At 46.5% G+C, this 19,979-nt stretch overlaps 1 protein-coding gene across 7 annotated transcripts; it reads right to left on the bottom strand.

Moving 5' to 3' along the window:
• Positions 1-353: 353 nt before the first annotated feature.
• BMF (Bcl2 modifying factor) lies at positions 354-19,691 on the bottom strand. 7 transcript variants are annotated; one of them, XM_014250024.2, is made up of 6 exons: positions 19,599-19,691; positions 18,109-18,273; positions 16,856-17,176; positions 15,740-15,903; positions 15,276-15,412; positions 14,713-14,783 (listed from the first exon to the last, which is right to left on the bottom strand). In XM_014250024.2, exons 3-5 carry the CDS (start codon positions 17,169-17,171, stop codon positions 15,278-15,280), a joined length of 615 nt encoding a protein of 204 aa, XP_014105499.1. In that variant the 5' UTR covers positions 17,172-17,176; positions 18,109-18,273; positions 19,599-19,691; the 3' UTR covers positions 14,713-14,783; positions 15,276-15,277. The 7 variants fall into 7 exon arrangements, with proteins under 7 accessions (XP_005520406.1, XP_014105502.1, XP_014105499.1 ...); XM_005520349.3 differs by lacking the exons at positions 14,713-14,783; positions 15,276-15,412 and adding an exon at positions 354-2,306; XM_014250027.2 differs by lacking the exon at positions 15,276-15,412 and having other exon boundaries at positions 14,555-14,783.
• Positions 19,692-19,979: the final 288 nt, after the last annotated feature.

Raw genomic sequence — 19,979 nt, 5'->3', positions numbered from 1 at the left:
TCTGCCTCTTAAAGAGCTTCTTATTTAAGAGTTCTCTCCTTAACATTTGGCTTTACAGTTCAGTCTGTGCTTGCACTACACCTTGGGCTTTCCCCACCATTTAAGTCCTCTTTCTCCAATTGCCAGCGCTTACATCAAGCAGACTGTGCAAAGCAAAGGATGGAAAGCCTCGTCTCTGGCAGCACGGGCAGAGAGCGGCTCCCGTCCTGCTGCAGCATAGTCAGCAACAGCTGTCCCTTAGATTACTCTGGGTAACTCTGTAGTGCACATGCTTAAAGAAACAACACAAAACCAAAAACAATCCACCCTCCTAAAAAAAAACCCTCCCACCTCCCCCTCCATAAAACCCACCCCCAAAATATTACTTGAGATTCATTTATATGAATTATTAACCATCATGGACAAACATATTACTCTAGCTCTAGCTAGAAAAATAACACAAAGGGAGAAAAAAAAAGCTTTTCTCACATAAACTCTCTCCTTATGTTTAAAGAGAGTGACTGTGAATACATGAGGGTGAAAAAGGTTTGGGAACCTCTTTCAGGGAGCTAAAGTACATTCTGCCACAGTAAAGCAGGATGAAAATCAAAGAGAATGGGGCTGGGAGAAAGCAAGAAGGTCCAAAATTAACTCTGTTCAGCAAACTGTCACCAGACACTACAGTGCAATGATGAGATTACACAAATACCAGAGAAAGGAGGAATTAGAGACAAATACACAAAGAGGGGTGGAGAAGGAAAGCATATGTGCAAGTAAACTACTCTTCCGTACAGTAATGCGTATTTTTCAGAGTGGATCAAGAGCAGAAGAATTTCTCAACACCTGCAGCTGTAGTTTCTAACACAACTGAAGAGCAATTCTCTGGACAGCTCTTCCTCATGCTGGTTGCATCATTTGAGACTTACAACAAGGTGCAGTGGCAATATGGAAATTTCCAGAAAAAATAATAAGGTCTGTATTGCTTCTCTGTTCATGTTTTACCGTAGTTGTCACTGGGTCTGTGAACTAAGCATCTTTAAGGCTACAGAGAAGTAGCCATCAATATTTAAGGCTACTTCCTTTTGGCAGGGTAATTTCCCTGTGCTGGTCCAATAGTGTCAGCCATACGGACAAACCTCTGAGTGCATACAGACTGGGAACTGACAGATCTCCCTTGAAATACCATTACTGCTGCTAGTCAGTATATGCTCACAACAACCTCCAAACACTATGCACTAGAGTAATGGACAGACTGCTTGTACAGTGTACATATCAGACCAGATGCTAATTGATTTCCCTGTCAAATCCTGAAGCAAAATTATTGGATGCCTGGGATCTAAGCCTTCCTGACCGACCACGTTATAGTAAGAGAAAAGAAAACCAAAATAAAATAAACATCCATCATAAAACTACTAAAAACATATACATTAGCATTGTAGAAGAATGACATTTGTGCCATATTCCATGGGTTTTGGCTTTCTGCTGGCTCATGGGCACTGAGAACACTGAACTGAAAGCAGGCAGTGGCAGAAACTAATAGCCACCAGCAACCCCAAGATGGTTTCTTTTTCAGACTGTTCTACTGAATTTTTTATTTTTTTTTTATTGATGGCAATGACAAAGAACAACTTGTGAGAGAGCTGCAAGTGGTACCCAATGGAATGGCTGAAGAGGTCAGATTTCTTTGTGATTTTCTCTCACACAGGGTGCAATGAAATAAACAGTAACCAATGAATAAACAAGTAACCTGATGGTTCCAAGCTACATGAATATTTTTCACTGCTAAAAATGTGGAGGAATTGAGCATCTCTGTTCTGGAAGATACCCAAAGTATTTTTAGTCATCAATCCCAGGCATCATTTTTAACTAGCAGCCAAAATGACACTCCTGCACTCTACCATCCACTACTACCCAGGGCAGAGGAAGCCGTTAGTCTAATACCTGCCTCCCTTGCACAGAGGTCACCGGTGCGGGGAGCCAGCAGCAAGCTTTACCAAACACACCCACATTCTGGCTTTCCTTCAACAGTGTTGGACAAGAGCTTCCTGCCTCACAAGGCAGGCAGCAGCAAAGAAGAGTCCATAAAAACACCCAAATTTGAAGACGAGTATCAGAAAGTCAGAGTCCTCACATCCGGCCGGCGGTGTGCAACGTCTCGCCCCCGAACCAGTGTTTGTTCAGTGCTCCCTGCAGACTGGATGTGGCCTGAAACAGGCGGGCGAAGCTCACCTCTGCCCAGTGTGGTTCCTGTTCACCTCTGTGTTTAAGGCCAAGTTGTGTAGGAAGAGAAAAAGCTGCCACCACACTTGATTTCTGTTCTGCTGATGCTGTAGAGAAGAACAGTTAAAGCAAGGTTATTTATATTTCTAAAATTGCAACATACCACTTCTCTTTTCCAATAACAACTCAGTTACACTTTTCAAGAGCAGACACTTTAATCCCATCAGCATAACAAGGGGGTGCAGCAAGGGATGAGGGGAGAGAGGGAAATGATAAGTTCTCCAGAAATAATTGTAGCTCTAACATTACAAAAAGAAAAGAGCAGACCCTTTATGCATTGTGCACAAGAGGATTAAACTTTTTTTTTTGCTTGTAGGATTTCGCAGAGTTTAGCCAAGTGCTGTTTTTAATCAGATTGGCTTCTGAGCCTTTCAAAAGCCCCAGCTGCATGAACAAACAACCTTTTTTTTTTTTTTTTGGAAAAAAAAAAAGGCCCCCCTTCACCCCGAAAGTAAAAAAAAAAGAAAAAAATATAACTGGTGATCCATCTGTAAGTGATTTGACACCGTGAAGGTCAAAGGGTTAATCTTCAATTTAAACCACACTGCTGAGACAGCAAAACTCTGATTTCATCTAGTACAAGAAAACACATTCGTGCACACACACACTCCCCCACCCTCCCCCCACCACATTTTCCTTCCCAGCATCTCCAAGATAATACTGCCCTTTTTATAGCCACTTTTGACAGTAAGCCATAAATAATCAGCCTTGGAGCCCTTTCCTACTGACTGGAGCCAATTAAACCTTAAGCAAGAACATACTTGAAAACACACAAAAAACCAAAACCAAGAGGTTATTTCAGGTCCCATTGTCAAGGAAGAAACATGGGAGTTGAGTTTCAGGGGGACACCAGACTACATAATGCAGCTTTGGGACAGGGATGCTGTTCCTCCTTTTGTTATATGTAATCACCCCTGCAAAAGTGGCTCCGATTATACCCCCACCTTCCTGCACTTTAATGGCATCTCATACAAACAGGTGGGTTTCTCTTTACATTGCCCAGTCTGGGATACTATTTCACCTCAATAACCGACCCTCTATTAGAAGTTAGTCTTCGTTTTCCCATCCAGAATTCCATATTTGCTAAGCAGGCATGATCACTTCTGGAAAACAAAACAAACCAGCCCAAATCTCCACCCCCTACCCCCCTCCCCAATCCCCAGCAGACAAGGAAACAGAAGACTGGCTTCCCACAACTTTGCCTCAGTACACAGGAGTTCATAAAAGAGCACTGAAGCACATTATATGAACAAGATGTTTCAACTCAGATTAGCCCAACAGAGCAGAACAACACAGTTGCAAGGCAATTTTTACATAATCTCAAATAAGAGAGTTGCAACTGGAGTTGGAGTATTGGAGATGTGTCAATAGACAGCTCTTCAAAGCCCTTCCACATAGCCATTAAATTATGTTCATATTCCAGTGTGAGCAGAAATCTGTGCCATTTGAATCACAAGCACACACCAAACAGGCTCCCAGAAAACCTGTGTTCGTCTTGCATCTCACCAGTGGGTCATTATTCTTGCCCTCAAGACTTAACAAGAAGAAGAAACGGACTTGGAAGAGTTCACATAGATCCCACCACACATTTCAAGAGTGCTATGTTTGTAGCATAACCTGTAGGCAGTGGCTCTACAGCCTGCTATTATTTATTTCAAAGTAACTAGTCCTGGCTTCAGTCCTTACTGTTCGAACAGGGATTGCTAGGTTTACAGGTGAAAACAATCTTCTATAAACTGTCCTGTAGGGCTGCATTAAAAAACACTAATTTTGTCTCAAAAACCACAGTGGTTTTTGTTAATTCTCAGGTTTGCCCTTCCTCATCAAACTCCAGAGATTCTTCTTACCCTCCTCCATACAGCCACACTTCTAAAACTGCTCAAACGTGCACAGGGAGCACAACGTCCCCCTGTGACATCTAGATACCGTGTTTTTATCAAGCTATTACAACTTAGCCAGATTCCTTAAATAGAGATCTTTGGGAAAGACATCAATGAAGTGGCAGGCAAGAACAAAGTCGTCTCCTGCAGTTTCCATGAGCAAGGAACTATGCTAGGAGAGCATAGTGGACAAACATATTGCAGATGCTCTGAAGACAATCTGCTTTGTTAGATTATTTTATTCTATTGGCAGCCAAGAGGGTAAAAAATTGTCTTATAGAGATTTAGTAAGGGAAATGCAAAAGGATGTTTAAAAATTGGTACAGAAATCCTAAGCTTGAAATATGTCTCAGCTTTATTGGTGGACCCTCTCTAATGGAAATGCTCATGAAATTCTACAAAGTGGGTTAATCTGGGGGCACACAAGAGGAGTGCTGATCTAGCATGTACAGTTTTACTATTTCACACTGTTGGGAGGATAAACACATGTAAGAACCAGCATATTTATGTCCTCCTTCATGTAGGAAGCTGCTTTGTGCTTCTCATATGATAACAGGTTTCTAATTATTCTGGCTCCTCAAGTTTTATACCTCACCTCAGGAGAAAAGGATTACCTGCTCTTTCCAGTGATAGGCAAAGGAGGCTATGCTCTGAAAAAAAAACAGTGGAAGAACTGAGCTCATATGCCTCTTTTTTTATAAGGGAGGAACCTTTTGAGGAAGGTATTGGGTTTTGGTTTTATTTGATAAATAAGAGTTTTAGAGCTGTACTTTATGATGGTTTACAAGCCTGTAAGAGAATCGGTGGGATGTGATAAGGCAAATAATCTAAGAAGAAAGAAAGAAAAATTCTAAAATGTATTTTAGTTTATATTCTATTGTCTTTATTTCACTGTCCCTTGAAGTCAGCATTTTTGGTACAGCATTTTTGTCCTTTTCCAATTAAAATTGTTTCCTGTATTTACCTAATACACTCAAGGAGATCGCCATGCAGAATAGGAAATATTTTATCCTTGGTTCCCCTTGCTTATAAGAAGCATAACATCTCTAATAACTTTTTTAGGAATGTTGACACCATTTTTGTTTTGAAGTAAAAAATAGAGCACTATGTTGAGGGCAGCTTTCCAGGTTTTATTTCTAGACCTAGGACTTGCTTGTATTTCCCTAGGTCTGTATTCAGGCAGCACTTTGTTCCATGGTAGTGTGGTCCCACACACACTTTCACTGGCCCACGTACTGGAGCAGCCCACTCACACTGTCCTCTCCCCACAGCAGTGCTGGAAAGTGAACTAGAGCAGCACAATGATCAAGGCCAGAACTAATCTGATAAAGAAGTTGCCCTTACTGTTTAACAGGTCATCCTAAACTATCTGATCCATGGTATCGTGTAGTCAGACTGATGCTTGTGCCAGGACAACAGAAAGATGATGACCTGTGAAGAGGAACAAGCTGGGACTACCTGCTTCAGCAGCAAGCCTGTCTAATGGGGTTTGGAGTTATAGCTTCACTTCTTGGCTGATCTGCTTTCTGTGGTACTAATTCAGCATGGGAAAAGAGCCATGGAACAGAATGGCAGATATTATTTGCAGTAAACAAGTTATGGAAATAACTAAAAAATGTCCTTTTCACAAGTTTCTCTGACTTTTTCCCCATATATGCTTCAGCCAAGACCAAAATTCTTAAATATTTCAAGATTGAGGAGGTTTTGGTGCGGCATAATTTAGCTGTTAGGATGGACAGAAAACCCAGAAGAGTGATTCCATGAATTAGGCATATATACATATATATATATATATATATACATACACACACACATATATATATATGTATGTGTGTGTGTTTGTGTGTGTAAATATATATATAATTTTTTAAATGTGATATGTTTTGAGACATTTTTCTAAGATTCATAACTATTGCAACACTGGTGTATAATTTCCCTAAGCTTCACCAGGCTGATTTGCCCTTTATCAAAATAACTCAATCCTCAGAGTCACTACTCCACAAAAATACCAGGGACGAACACTTTGCCACCTCCATGTGGGAGCAACAAAATAACCCTTCTGAGGCTTCCTTCCCAAGAAGGAAAGAAGTCCCTTTTGCCATCTATACTAACTGTAACTAAAGAAGAGTAGACTTGTGAATACAGTAAGTCAACACAAAGCTGGAAACACATAAAACCATTTCCTATTGCAGCTGCTGCTTTTTAAAGGGGATATCCTTAAGAGACTGTCTGTCTGAAATGTTAGCATGAATGCTTCAATGAGTCACAAGGAAAGGCCATTTTACAGGAAAAGTGTCCTCTGCAGCAACAGTACATTAGTGAAGCCTCTTCCATGAACTGCTGAACCAAAAGCCAGACTCCTTGTAAACAAACACACAAAAAAAAACCATGCAAGACTTTTACTGGAAGCAAATGAAAGAGGAACATGACTGACCCGACACTTATTCCTTCCCCATAATTAATTCCTAATACGTGTTTCACACTGTAAGCATGCAGATACGCATCTGGCAAATAACACCCCAGACGTCAAAACCTTTTGTACTCCTACCAAGCCCTTGCACAGGGTGATCAAAGGGAAGATCAGAACAAGTGATGCACATTCAAAGAAAATACTGTCCCTTTGACACAGCTCCTTGACTCCATTAGCATAAATGTTTAACAGATTAATAAGAATAATTTTTACATTTGATATACATGCGCCATTAACATCCCTGTTTAAAAAAGTAAATATGCTTGTCATAAACATATGTGGGTCTGTCTGGTGCACTCTGTCTATCCTATTGATCTCATGGGCAGCTTCTAACTTTGCTTTATAGCTTCCAGACAATTAAGGGCCATATTCTGACCCCATCTTAACTAGAAGGATTAATACGGCCCTAAATGGTGCTGTGAGAGCAAAAGAATAACAATGGCATATGTCTACACAAAAACATTATTCTTCCTTTAATGACTAATACAAGTATTAGCAACAAGTTGTTGGGATTGTATTTATTCACTGAATACAAAAATACTTGCACACCGGGAGCAGTTGCTGACTCATCACTGAAGGCTGTTTTGGCTGCCAGGTGGCTGGAGGCATATTGTGCTACCACAAAATATGCTTAAGCTTAGAAAGACTAGAAAGTCACAGTCCCCAAGGCAACAGAGGTTACAGAAGGTGTCCCCTACTGGAGAGAAATGCAGGCCGTTGGAAGTCAAATACAAATCTTTCCAGCTGTGATTCCTAATGACCAAAGTATAAAGCATGTGTAGAACCAGCAGAGAAAAAAATGAGGCAGTAACATTGGGAAAAATGAAAGAGGAGCTCAGCCACATGGTTTCTCATAGTGACACAATAAAGAGGATGAGAGACCTTCCTCAGTAAGCTCCATCCTTCTGTCTTGCAGCGACTCTTACGTGGGACTAAACTCGTAGTAAAGGGAGGCGTCATCTCAAGTATTGCTTCCTTTCTCGTGAGCCTCCATCAGGCTTCCCAACAAGATAAGCAGCACGTGTGTTTATGGAGAGAGGACAGACAGCACTGGGAGAGCGGAGGGGATGCAGGGGACCCCTAGAACCCACCCATGGGCTGCCCAGCCTAAGCACAGCAGAGGGCACGGACCGAGGCGCTGGGCCTGAGCGGCAAACAGCGACGGCTCTTGCCCCAGACCTGCTGCCGGCGCAGCTGCGCAGGTGAGCCCTTTCTCAACTCTCCTAGTTTAAAAACAAACACGCAGCCACTCGCGCCTTCCTCCCCAGCGCGGGCAGGAAGGGGAAGCAGACAGCCGCCATGGCAACAGCCAGCTGACGGCAACCTGGGAAGGGCAACCACCGGCCACCACGTTCCCAGGCCCCCGGCCTTCCCCTCCTTCCCCATCCCGAGGGGCACGCTGGCTTATTTTCCACAAACACGGTAAATAAAGATCCCGCATTTCCACAGAGCCGCACCTGACACCGCTCTGTACCTGTGGCCCGGGGTCCGGCACGGTTCACCCCCATGCTCTCCGGATGTGGGTGTGTGAGGGTGCTGGAAGAGATGCCCAGGAGAAGCCACCCCACACCGCCCAGCCACGGCCGGCAGCTGCAGGAGTTTTTGACCCTTTTAAGGGTTTATTGACTGAACCTGTGTGTGATGGGGCAGAGCTGTCCCACAGCTCCCGGTGTTCATCGCCTGCCCTGCGCGGGAGCCGCTGACCTGTGCTTGGCATCCATTCCTTTACCAGCAGAAGGGACGTGCTCCCAAAACTTGCTCAGTGCTGCGGAGACCCCCCCTAGTGATTAAAGTCTGCCTCGGGGTTTGCTTAAAATAACACTTTAAAAGTTTTTACAGGAAAAATATCCTGGCGCGGGGGGGAAGGGGTGGGCGCGGGGCCGCCCGGCTGCGCGGGGAGGCGGCGGGAGGGCAGGTGCAGGGCTGGGGCCTGCGGGCAGCGCAAGCTCCCGTCAGCAGCGCCGATGAGTCACAGGCTAAATTTAGCGAGCGATATAAACACAGCCGCCGAGCGCAAACACTGCCCGGCCGGGCCCTCGCACGCACCGCCCGCTCCTCGCCCGCCCGCCGGCTCCGCTGGCCCTCGGGGCTCCAGCCCCATTGCCAGCAGCCCCTCAGCTCTGCCTCCCATCACGAAAAACCCGACTGGGGCTAACAGGAGTTGCCTCGCTGCTTGTTTTTGGATCGCTATTTTTTCTGCCGTGGTCTGGTCCTCGGAGTGATTTCTTTTCAATTGGCGAGGCAGCTACTGAGGAGAAACAAACAAACAAACAAACAAACAAAGCAACATCCAAATGGAGACTGGCAGGACACTCCTCCTCAGTGGCTTGAAACAAAGGAGAACTCTGCATTTGGGCACTTGCTTTCCTGCCTTTCCACCATAAAATTCAATTGAGTAAAATACAAACATGTACACTCGTCACTGTAAATAATCAGTCCAAACATCTCATCATCCCCCTCAAAGACGGCACTATCTTAAAAAGATCAACCAACCTAGGTGGAGGACTGGAGGCAGAACAACTAGGTTCCTATCAGCAATCCTTGCATGATCTCAGTCAAGTTATAACCTGCATTTTCTACTCTCCCACAATAAAAGATAAGTGGGGTATTACCACAATTATTTCTTAATTGAAAAATAATTTCTCAGCTGTCACACTGCTACAAGCAGAAAGCATGTTACTGCTGTCACAATGCTGCCAGAGCTAAGGAAATCCAAAAGAACCTGTGAAGACTGAAGGGGTTATACAGGAGAGACAGCAGCACTGAACACTGATGTTAGAAATACTGCAGAACAATTCACCTGCACTGCCTCAAAGAACTGTTTTATGCTCTTTATTGTGGGCAGTCTTGGTCTTTTGAGGCTGTGACCCCAGCCTCACAACAGTCCCATGTCCAGCAGGATTCACGGCACACCGTTGCACAGAGCTTGCACGGCTCTCCTGCCACCCAGCTCCCTTATTCTCTGCCCTCTTTCTCTACCAGAGCTAAGCAGGAAGTTTTGCTTTTTAACATTATCCCCTATTTTAAGCAGGAACATACATGTGATATATTTAAATCTTCTGTCAGCTGAAAGCATAGATAAGGCTAGATTAGGTTGATAAAGAAGTTTTGTGGTTTTCATTAAACTGATATACAACAATTGCATGTGACTTGCATCAAGAGTTTGTATAGCCCAGCCTCCAGCAGCAGCCTTACATGGCTGCCTGAGGAAAAGGTAAGGGCAAGTACATGCAGTATCTTCCACTAGTACTCTCTTTCAGCATCTAACTAGTTTGAGCTTAGGACTTCCTGAGTCAGATCTGGTTTCTGTTTATTTAATGTCTGTTTCAATGGCCATAAACTTGTCTCAATTCCCCTTGAACCCAGATAAAGCACTGGGATGCACAATATGCCTTGACAAGGAGCTCCACAGCTTTCACCTGTTGCATGAAAAATGACCTCATTTACTTTGAGCTGGCTCCCACTAGTTTGACTTGATTTTGCCTAGTTCTTGTACTGGGAGACATTAGTCTATTCATCTCCTTCATGTCACTTTTGATTTCTATATAACATTGCTTCCCTCTTGGTTTATCTTTTTTTAGGCTTAGCAGTCCTAGCCTTTCCATTTTTTCATATGGAAGTTCTATTTTCCATCTAGCCCTTCTCTGAACCTGTTCCAGTTCTGCTGCATCATTTTTGGATGAAGAAAACCAGAACTTCATGTAACATTCAAGATATGGTAGAAACATGAATTTATACAATGGCATAATTATGTTCTTGTTCTCAGTTTCTTAACATACCAAAGAATACCATTTCAGATTAGATGTGAAATGGTCCAGCAAGTTTCTGTTAACCTACATGTCAAGTAAGCAGCTCCATGGGCAGCAGGATTTCAAAACAGGTGCTAGGCAAGGGGCAGCAGGTTGTTGTGTCATTTGTATGCATGGGGTACTTACACTTCCAAGCCCACCTCTTCCTTCATTGTCATTTGTCAAAATTAAAAGAATTAAAAAAAAAAAAAGAAGAAAATCTAATAACATTAAGCAAAAAACTGTCTCCATTTCCTCATATCAAATATCTGACTCCACTGACCATAAGAATGGCCCCCTCCTTTCCTCAAGCCTAGGATTCCGGTTCCATAGTCCAGGAAGAACTTTGTCTTACATCTCAGTTTTCCCAAACTCACACCCACCCTACTCCCTGCCCTTTAAACTAGGGTTACTCACTTCAGGAGTCTCTCCTTCACCATTCTTGTGAATCCTCAGCTGGAGATTCAAGTCCTGCACCAATGGGCAATGCACAGAAAGCAGAGCTGAAGAGGTGACCCACTGCTGTGCATAGCAGCAGCAAGGACCAGCCAGCAGGGAAGCTGAAACGCGCTGACCTACTCAGGAAACAGAGGAACAAAAACACGTACCCCAGGTCTCAAAGGGACTGTAGGCACAAGTGATGTATGGAGCTGCTGGTGCTACTGGCTGAGCTGCAGGACAGTCTGAGTTTCTGCATTACTATTAGGAACCTTTTCTAAACATTTTTCCTAAAATATAAGGTCATCATAAGGAACAGATTCTTGCAAACAATTCCAGTGTAAAAAAAGCAACTGTTAAAAATGCCCTGAATGTCCTTAATAATGAAAAAAGCCTGATGGAGTTTGGGATAAATGATACACATGTAGTACTGTGCACCCATTCTTTCACACCGATACATTTCCGACAAGTGATGCAGGCTCCCTGTTGCATAAGAAGAAATGTCTCAGAGGAGGCCTTGATAACTCTCATGAGAGACAGAGAGGAAAAAGTATGCAAAACATAACACGTTTCACTTTCAAAGGAAAATAACATTTCCTCCTGGACATTTTCAGTGTCATTAGATTGAGGCAAACAGGTACACGCCTAGCTGTCTGCCCACAGCCAGTGTGGATGCAGGCATTTGTGTTCCATGGGCTGCTGAACCCTGTTGCAGTGATGGTAAGACTTACTTGCTGAACCAACTGGGGAATTTAGAGAAACAAAGTTTTCTATAGCTAGATCTGCAGAGGCTTTTTGAGCATGGTCAGCATATCTAAATCAACTGCAGGATTCCTGATGTGTTGGAAAGGGACTTTGTTGTTGTTTGTAATGCACTTATTTACTCAAGAAAGCTCAGCTCTGATTCAGCATCTGGTTCTCATTGAGGCTCAGCTTTTTTTAAACTGAGCTTTCCAGATGGGTTGACTGAAGCACAAGGAGGTCAAGAGACTCGTCTGAGGTCATACAGCAAGTCAGTGGCTCTGCTTGGATCTTAGCCCAGAACTGTTCAAGGCTACCACTCCTTGGCTCTTAAAGAGACAATTTTATCCCCTGTGAAGTGATCTTATCTCCATGAAGAAGAAATACGATAAAAGCAGTCCCCTCAATGCTGCAGCCCGCTTAAAAAGAGTTATTTTATTTGGAAAAAAGCTATAGCGTTCCAGTGTCTCATTGGAGCCCACCAAACTGAAGGGGTGTGTGAAGGGGTGTGATACTGATATACAGTGTCATCCACCCCACCCTGTGTAACCCTGTGCTCCTCTGGGGCAGCTTTTTGCTGCTGCCACCGCCATCCCTGGTTGTGTACTCACATCCCAACTAACAGCTCCTCATGTCAAGAAATACACTCTCCATTCACCACAGGTCAAAGCCCCTCCTCAAGGCAAGGAAACCCAAATGCAGTCAGGACCTGAAGCAGAGCCCAAGCACTTGTTGCCACAGCCTGGACATGCGCGGTGTGGGAAGCACATCCCAGCCAACCAACCAGCAGGTCTCCTAAGCTCAGCTCTGTTCCCCATAACCTCAGGGCACGCTCCTGAAGTTCCGCCACAGGCTGGGCTACTGCAGCAGTTCATGGATTCCATAGCAAAGGCACGCTTGCTTCAAACCAAGGAGGAGGTGGCAGGTACTAGCTTCTCTTGCAGAAAGCATGGCTTGGCTCTGCCTTTGTTTTCCAGGGGCAGGGTGAAGAAAATAAAATGAGGACGTTTGCCAGAAGCTACACAGCCTCAATCAAATAGGCGACAGTAAAGAACTCAAGAAAACACGCATGGGTCTCATCTCTGTAATTCTGCAGAACGCTTGCAATCTAGATCAACCTGTAGCAGGCTCTGCTACCTAGGAACACAGAGCATTGCTCAAGTCTTCTTACAAGAAATTCAGTATCTTAAGGAGATGAAAGGCATGGAGTTCTAGGGAATGCTGTGGTGTTGCTCTAGCACTGTTCTAAGGATGAAATAGCCAGGATTTAAATTACTGATTTCTGTTTAACATATTAATAGGAAATGAAACTCTGAAAGTGGTGTTCATGCCAAAAGCAAGCATAGGTGCGGCCAATTTTCTTATTCTTACTAGATGCATACCCAAAAATCTTTTGTATAGCCAACAACCACAGAATAAATACCATTTATCTCCAGAAGCCCAGAGAAGAGATAACAGTGACTCTCCAGGGTTCACAGTGTGAGATGGGGTTAGACCATGCGTGCAGCTGAATCCAATGACAACTCAGTGATGTCAGCCTCAGCAGCAATTGCCTGCTCAGTTTCTCTCTCAGCCAGGGATGTACATAAACCAGCAGCCTTTGTGTCAACTCAGCCTTGCTGCTGCAGCAGCAGAATGGGGGCCATACCTGAACTGCTGGAGAGTCTTACAGAGCACAAGAACCATGAGACGGCAGCTCTTGAGCTGGCTGGATGCACCATTCCAATGCTAAAAGCCTTTCCTAACTTCCAATGAAAGGGCACACACATTTTCTTTTCACAGGTTCACAGATAAATGTTTTGTAGGCTCTGAAAACAGGCACAGCTTCTTGAAAACCAACCTTGCTGTCTCTCAGGACTTCACAAGACCACACTGGTGTGACTAACTTTGTGGTATTCTAAATCTGATTCAAGACACCACTCTGGAAAGTTGGTTTTGACCAAATGCTTGAGACAAGCTGGAATGGGCTTTCCAAGTCAGGGATTAGTTTCACAGCAAGATAAACGACAGCCCAGTTTTCCATGCCTCAGAGACTGTCCCTTCGAAACCACAGCACATTGTGAGCTGCTCACGTGTCTCCAGGGGCAGACCGTCTGCTTCTGCAGCAAGGGGCTGGGCAGTCATTGCACATAGGACAGAGGGGGTTCTCCACAGGGGATTCATGCCAAAAGCCAAAGGAAATCCTCCATGCAGGACTGGGAGGGAAGGGATTGGGCACGACAACAAAACACTCCACAGGGAACAGTGCTTTGGACACCAATATGTGGCTCAATACTCAGTTTCCCTGACAAACAAGAAAGAATCCCTTAGCAGGTCCAAATGCCAAAGCCTATCCCAGGGTCAGGCTGTGGATAACCACTGGCTGAACTACTCTGTCCTCGGGTTAAGTTTTCGAGTTGGTTTGGGTTTTGGTATTTTTTTTTTACCCGTTTTGTTTTCAAATTTAAATGGCTGAAGGCCCCCGCTCCCGTCCTTTACAACTTGTTGCTGTTCCAGTTCAAACAAAGAGCGCGGAGCCCCTCCTCTGGCGGGCCCCGGGGGCCGGGCCGGGCCGCGCCGCCCAGCACAGCCGGACGCCTTTGTTTACTACGGCTCCACACGCCAGGCTGGCCGCCGGCCGGGGCTGCGGGGCCGGCCGGGGCTGCGGGGCTGGCCGGGCACCGGGGCTGGCCGGGCACCGGGGGCCGCCGCCGGACACCGGGGGCCCGGCCCCGCCTGCCCCACTGGGGCCGGGGCGGGTGGGCGCTCCCTGGACGCGTTTCCAAGGCACGGGCATCAGATGGGGACACTCCCCCGAGTTGAAAGGGGTCAAGTTACAACCAGTTCCACCAGTTCCGTGCAGGGCTCCTCTGCCAAGTTGGTTAAACCTTCCCTTTCCTGTGAGACAGCCTGGCGAGAGAGCGGGGCCTGCAGCTAACGCTGGCGAAAAGGCGCCACCGGGGAAAACCCCATTCAACCACAAACAACACGTTAAAAAATCTCGTGGTAGCTCTTTATTCCTGCAGTTTGCTAAATGACATTCATAGCCCCATCTACATTTCTACAGGCTAATCTTCCTTTTCCTTCTTTAATCTTCCACCTATTAGGAGATGAGCGGTCCCAGAACTTCCTCATCTCTCAGATGACACAGAGAGAACCAAGCCTTTGCCCAGCCACAAGCCACACTGTCTGACCAGGACAGAGATCTTCACTCACCTTTGAGAAGGGCTGCAAATGATCCCACAGTTAACAGAGGACAAACTCACTTGGAGTAAGATAAACTTTCTATCCCTTTTTAAAGTCAGCAACATTGCTTCATATACAAGCAGATGCACACCTTCCTTGTTGGGCTTGCATAGAAGTGGCAAACTGCTGCCTACTGCCAAGCCTCTGCCACCTCTGACCATCTGTGTATGGGCTGAGATTTTATCTCTACTCAGAGGGGAAGGAGAGCAAGGAAGAAAGAATCAAAGGTTCTGGGGGTAATAGTTATTTTGTTTCTTTGAACAGCAGTGTTTGGTTTTTGGTTGGTTTTTTTTTTTAAGAAAACAAAATCAAGAATCTGGAGTGTGGTTTTCAGACCTGATGGCATCTCACAGCTGTCTTTTGTTGTGAGGAAGTTAGTCACAAGTCTGAGACACTAGCTAGGACTGTCTGACCAGGAGCTGCTAGCAAGTCTAGTATGATCTAAATATTCTTTACAACATTACATAGAACTACCGTTAGACAACAAGGAGTGTCAGAACAGACTCCAGGCTTGTTATCTCCAAGATGAGGAGCTGACACAAGCCACTGATGGCTACATGTTCCACAGAAGAGAAGGTGCTGGTGGTGAGGAGAATGGAGAAGAGTAAAAGCTGTAGTAATAAAAAGCAAGAGGAAAAAGCCTCAAACCCCACTGCTGATGAACTGGAAGAGCTGGAATAGCAGAAGCTAACACAGAAGAGCTCCCTTCCCATGCAGTAAATGCAATCCCTCACATTCTCCTCCCTCCACCTGCCAATCTTTAGGAAAAGCGAGCAATCTAGCATAAGCAAAACCCATCAAGATACTCCTGCCATTTTATCGCTGTGGGCAGTCTGCTGTGTTAAACAACAGCTCACTTAGCTGATGCCTGGAGCCAGTCTTCAGAGTAGCACTCTTGGACAGGTAAGCCCCCACCTTCCCCTCCAGAGACACCCTACCCTCTGTATGTGGAGTCGGTGGAACTGGTCGGCAATGCACTGCAACTTCCGTGCAATCTGCACCTCAGCACGTGCTTCCCGCTGACCTTCCTGAGGTTCCTCTTGGAGGTGAGGATCCAACACAAAACCAGCTGGAGGGACATGTAAACGGTAACCAGCACTCCCTACAAAACAGATCACAAGAGTCATTCTTCCAGTGCAAAGATTATCTTTTCTACTCAGTACACTTCATGGAGGAAAGAGTTGCTCGTAATCCTAAATGTTTGACTTTTAAAGTCTAGTTCCTGAAGGCCAAACAATGACTGTGTACTGTAACACAGTGCAGTAAAAGATTTGCCCAGCTTTCAAATGAACTTATATTGATTAAGCAAAGCATTGTGTTGATTCCCATAGTCAAATGAGTGGCAGGATCTTAAAATTGATTCCTTTTGCTTGTTTACAGCTCAGCCAAATGCTGTGGTTTGGGGTTTTTTTTTACAGACAGCTTTGCAGTTTTACAGGATCTCTGCCTCAAGTTGTCTCCCCTCAAAGGGAGCAGTATCTTTTCTGTCAGTCTTTTCTCAGTTTTCTGTCATTTAGTGATCTTAGTGATTTGAATTAAAGCTGAATTGGATACACAAAGCTGAGTGGTGACCCATCAGTTACTAGTAAAATACTGGATGGACATGGTACTTATTCAGCAACTTTTAACTCCAGTGAACAGCCTAAAAAAGCTGTAACTTTTTGCATCTTCTCTCCATGGAAAACTTCTAGGAGTTTCCATTTCCTATGTGGATGAGACAGACCATTGGTAGTTAAAAAATGTAGGCAAATTTTAGAAATTAAGTACTGTGAATATTTAAACATCTAGCAGTAAAATCAAATATGATAGAATAAAGCCAAAAAGAGAGCAGGGAATATCAAAGACAGCAGAAGCAATGAGCAGGTGTTTGGTTCCTGCAGTGGATAAGCAAGGGCAAGAAAATACAAGTTGTCTTTCTTGAGGGAGTAGGACTAAAGCAAAATCATTTCAGTCCTTTATTAAAAAGCCCTAATGAAAGAGATCTTGCTTGATTGGGGAAGTGCTAAAGGGACAGTTTCTTTGCTGCAAAGCTAGTGACACTGGAGTGCTCTTACCATAGAAGAGTCTCCGTGGCTCTTCAGTGACTCCACAAGGCAACATAACATCCTGACTGGAAGAGGATGGGCTGAGTGTTTGAGTTGCCTTGTCCTGCTGCTCAGGATGCCTGATACCGGGACCACAGCAGTGTGTGAGGGGGAATAGTTGAAATCTCCCCAGAAGGCAGCTGTAGGACTGGTTCTGTGTGAAAAAGCCAGTTGCAGTCATCTCACCAGGCTGACCTGCAAGTCCAAAGTCATCAGAGTGAAACACGTCATCGTCCAGCCCATCCAGGCTAGAATAGTCCTCTTCCAGGTAGCTGGGGCGATCCATTGCTCCTGCAATAAAGGGACATTTGAGGAAACAGCTAAGACACAACAAGAATGTAGTTCAGGAGAGAATGCCTTCTGCTCCAACAATAAAACAATGGATTTTACACCACCTTCTCTCATCCCCACTTCCCAGAGTTGCCCATCTGCATGGACAGGAGAGGTGAGTGACCTGTGGTGAAAGTCAAGGCTTTGCAGAAAGTCCTCAGGTGCTGGGCCAGACAGAGACAAGCTTCACACATGAATAAGTCCACCCACAGCTCCAATTCTACACCTGCTCAAAAGTAGAGCGCCAACCCCCAACCTCAGCACATAGAAACAGAAAAGACATTTTAAAAAGCAACCCAAATTCTTCTAATAACCCCATGGCCAGTCAGCTTCTTTGGGGCCTGCTTTGCTTTGGCCTGCCATATTTGAACTTTATGGTATATCCCATTCACTTTTTCCCATATATTGCTTATTGATGAAGAAAAGCTCTTGTAATCACAATGCTGCAAGGCCAGATTTTTAAGAAACCCCAGTGGTTGCAAAACTTAAGAGGTGTCAAAGCCACTTCTGTGAAGCTCTCCATTACTTCTCCCTATGAAGGACAACTTTCCTTTCAACTTCTCATTTCTTCCCTCAGCTCAACTTAAGATACGTCCCAAACTTGGCAATGTAGTCACTTCCTTATCTGTCTTACCCTCAAGCATACATGTGCTGTTAGTGCAATGGTTCATCCTACCACTAAAGAAAAACATGGCTGGTGTCAGTGTTTAAAGCACGATTTCTGTAGTTGCCACAGTAAACACTCCTGAGCTCTGTTGCAGAACAAAGCTGAACAAAGATGGTAGAGGGGGAAAACCCCCATAAACCCTAAATCACTATTTCAGAGCTCTTTGCAAACATAAAGCAATTAGAAGCAGTATTACCAAAAATGCCACAAGTCCCTTTACTGTTACCTGTGAATCTAACCCAATTGGAAGACAGACTCCTAAGAGATCCATCTCCAGGATTTCCACCCAGTTCCAAACAAGGCAGTGAAATTCAACTCTTCATGTCTCTTCCTTTGCTCTGGTTTGCGAAGCATTTAACAGAATGGAAGACTAGCAAGAGGAATTTCAGGCCTGAAGGAGACATTAATAATAATTTTATAAGGATGTGTTCAGCACTGCCCTTGGTGCTCCCATCTCCCCCCCAGGTGAGCAACACTCAGGATACCAGCAGGCTCCAGATAACAGGACCGAGCAAGAACTGTTTCTGCAGGGCTCTGGCTTAGGGGTACTATGGCTTTTTAAGTTGCTGCATCTCAGCAGTTCACTCAACTGAGCCACGACTCCCAAAGAAGTTTCTGCAGAGCAGAGCAGGTACCAGCCCCATAGCTGGATGCAGCTCTGCTGGATGACAACAGTGGCAGAGCACTTATAACATTCTCAGCTATGGCTTAAAGTAGCACAGAGAGGAGTTATGGGCCCCAAGAGGCAGGCATCTCCTTGCCAGCTCTTCTGCTGGATCGCAGTCACCTGACAGAGAGGCAGGCGGGAATGTATTTTGTCTTTGCAGTAAAGTTTGCCAGATCTCATCTGTCAGCTTCACTGGGACACGGGCACTCCTCAAGGAAAGTGCAGCAAAGGTACAAAGCAAACCCCGAACAAAAGAGGGTTTAGAGAGCAAGAAGTTTAACTCGACCTCCTGCAATACGGTCCGAACCTTTTGCAGAACTCTTCAGAGAATGCCGAGGCAGCGCAAAGGATATCTCGTCCTACAGCTCACTGGAACTCCTTCTACAACCTCCAGACGCAGCTCACGCTGGGAGCCACAGACACCGGACAGTTCGGGCTGCGGGTCTCTGCCCGGGCAGGCCCCGCGTCTCCGGTGCCGTGTCCCACCCACGGCGCTTCCTCCCACAAGCCAGCGGCGTCAGCCGCGGGCCGGGACAGCCGCACGCCCGCGCTGACAGGCGGCGGGCCGGGAGCGGAGGGAGGGCTCAGCGCACACGTGCGTGCCAGCGTCCCAAAACAAAGCTGGCCGGCCTCGCTTCGCCACCGCCGGCCGCCTTTAACTCTTCCCCGCCCGGGCTCTAGCCCCGCAGACGTGCCCCCGGCCGAGAGGTTTAACGCGGCTCCTCCGGGCAGCGCCGTGGGACCAGACTCCCGAGCTCGGCGGGGCGGCCCGGGAGGGGCAGCGCTGGCTGTGGAATCAGCCATCGCCTACGTCTGCGAATCAGCTGCTTTCTCAGTGCCCACAGAGCTCATTCCTCGCTCGCACCCTCCCTCTTTCTTCCCGCTCCCCAGCAGGCGCAGGACTCCGGGCAGGACCGGCCGGGCCGGGGCTGCGCCGAGGCGAACCCCCTTCCCTGTCACGATCGTACCCGGCCTCGGCACCGCCCTCACCGGCGACCTGGCTCAGAGCGGCCGGTCCCCAGCGGCGAAGGCGCTTCCCGGGCACTCACCGAGGACCGGGACGGGCGTCCCTCGGGGACGGGGCGTCCCGGCAAGAGCCGCCGCCACCGCCGCCTCCGCACCGCCAAACTGCGGCCGGCGCCGGCGGGCGCGCCGCGAACAGCTGACGGCAGCCCCGCCCCCGGCGCGCCCCGCCCTGCCCCCGCCATTCAGCCAATGGGCGGCGGGGGGCGGGCCCGGCGCGCGGCAGAGGCGGGGCGGGCCCGGCCCAGGTAGAGCGCGCGGGGCTCGGTGCCTGTCAGGCCGCGGCGGGACGCGCCCCCGGCGCTGCAGCTGGAACGGTCCCGCCGCTCGGCAGGCAGCCCCAGCAGCACTAGCTTTACATCTGATGCCACTGTGGCTCCAGCTAGCTCATTACCAATAAAACTGGG

Source organism: Pseudopodoces humilis, chromosome 7 (assembly GCF_049639895.1).
Source record: "Pseudopodoces humilis isolate 2021_Gansu_Grassland_sample_001 chromosome 7, ASM4963989v1, whole genome shotgun sequence".
In the NCBI taxonomy this organism is placed as follows: Eukaryota; Metazoa; Chordata; class Aves; order Passeriformes; family Paridae; genus Pseudopodoces; species Pseudopodoces humilis.
This window is presented reverse-complemented; position numbering and strand designations above follow the sequence as displayed.

Bases quoted from the DNA above. Each gene is read 5' to 3' on its own strand.
- BMF (XM_014250024.2), bottom strand. From the start codon at position 17,171: ATGGATCGCCCCAGCTACCTGGAAGAGGACTATTCTAGCCTGGATGGG. The intron at 15,904-16,855 runs GTAAGAGCACTC...TCTGTTTTGTAG, and splicing joins GCCACGGAGACTCTTCTATG to GGAGTGCTGGTTACCGTTTA. The intron at 15,413-15,739 runs GTAGGGTGTCTC...TTATTACTACAG, and splicing joins ACCGACTCCACATACAGAGG to CTTTTACTCTTCTCCATTCT.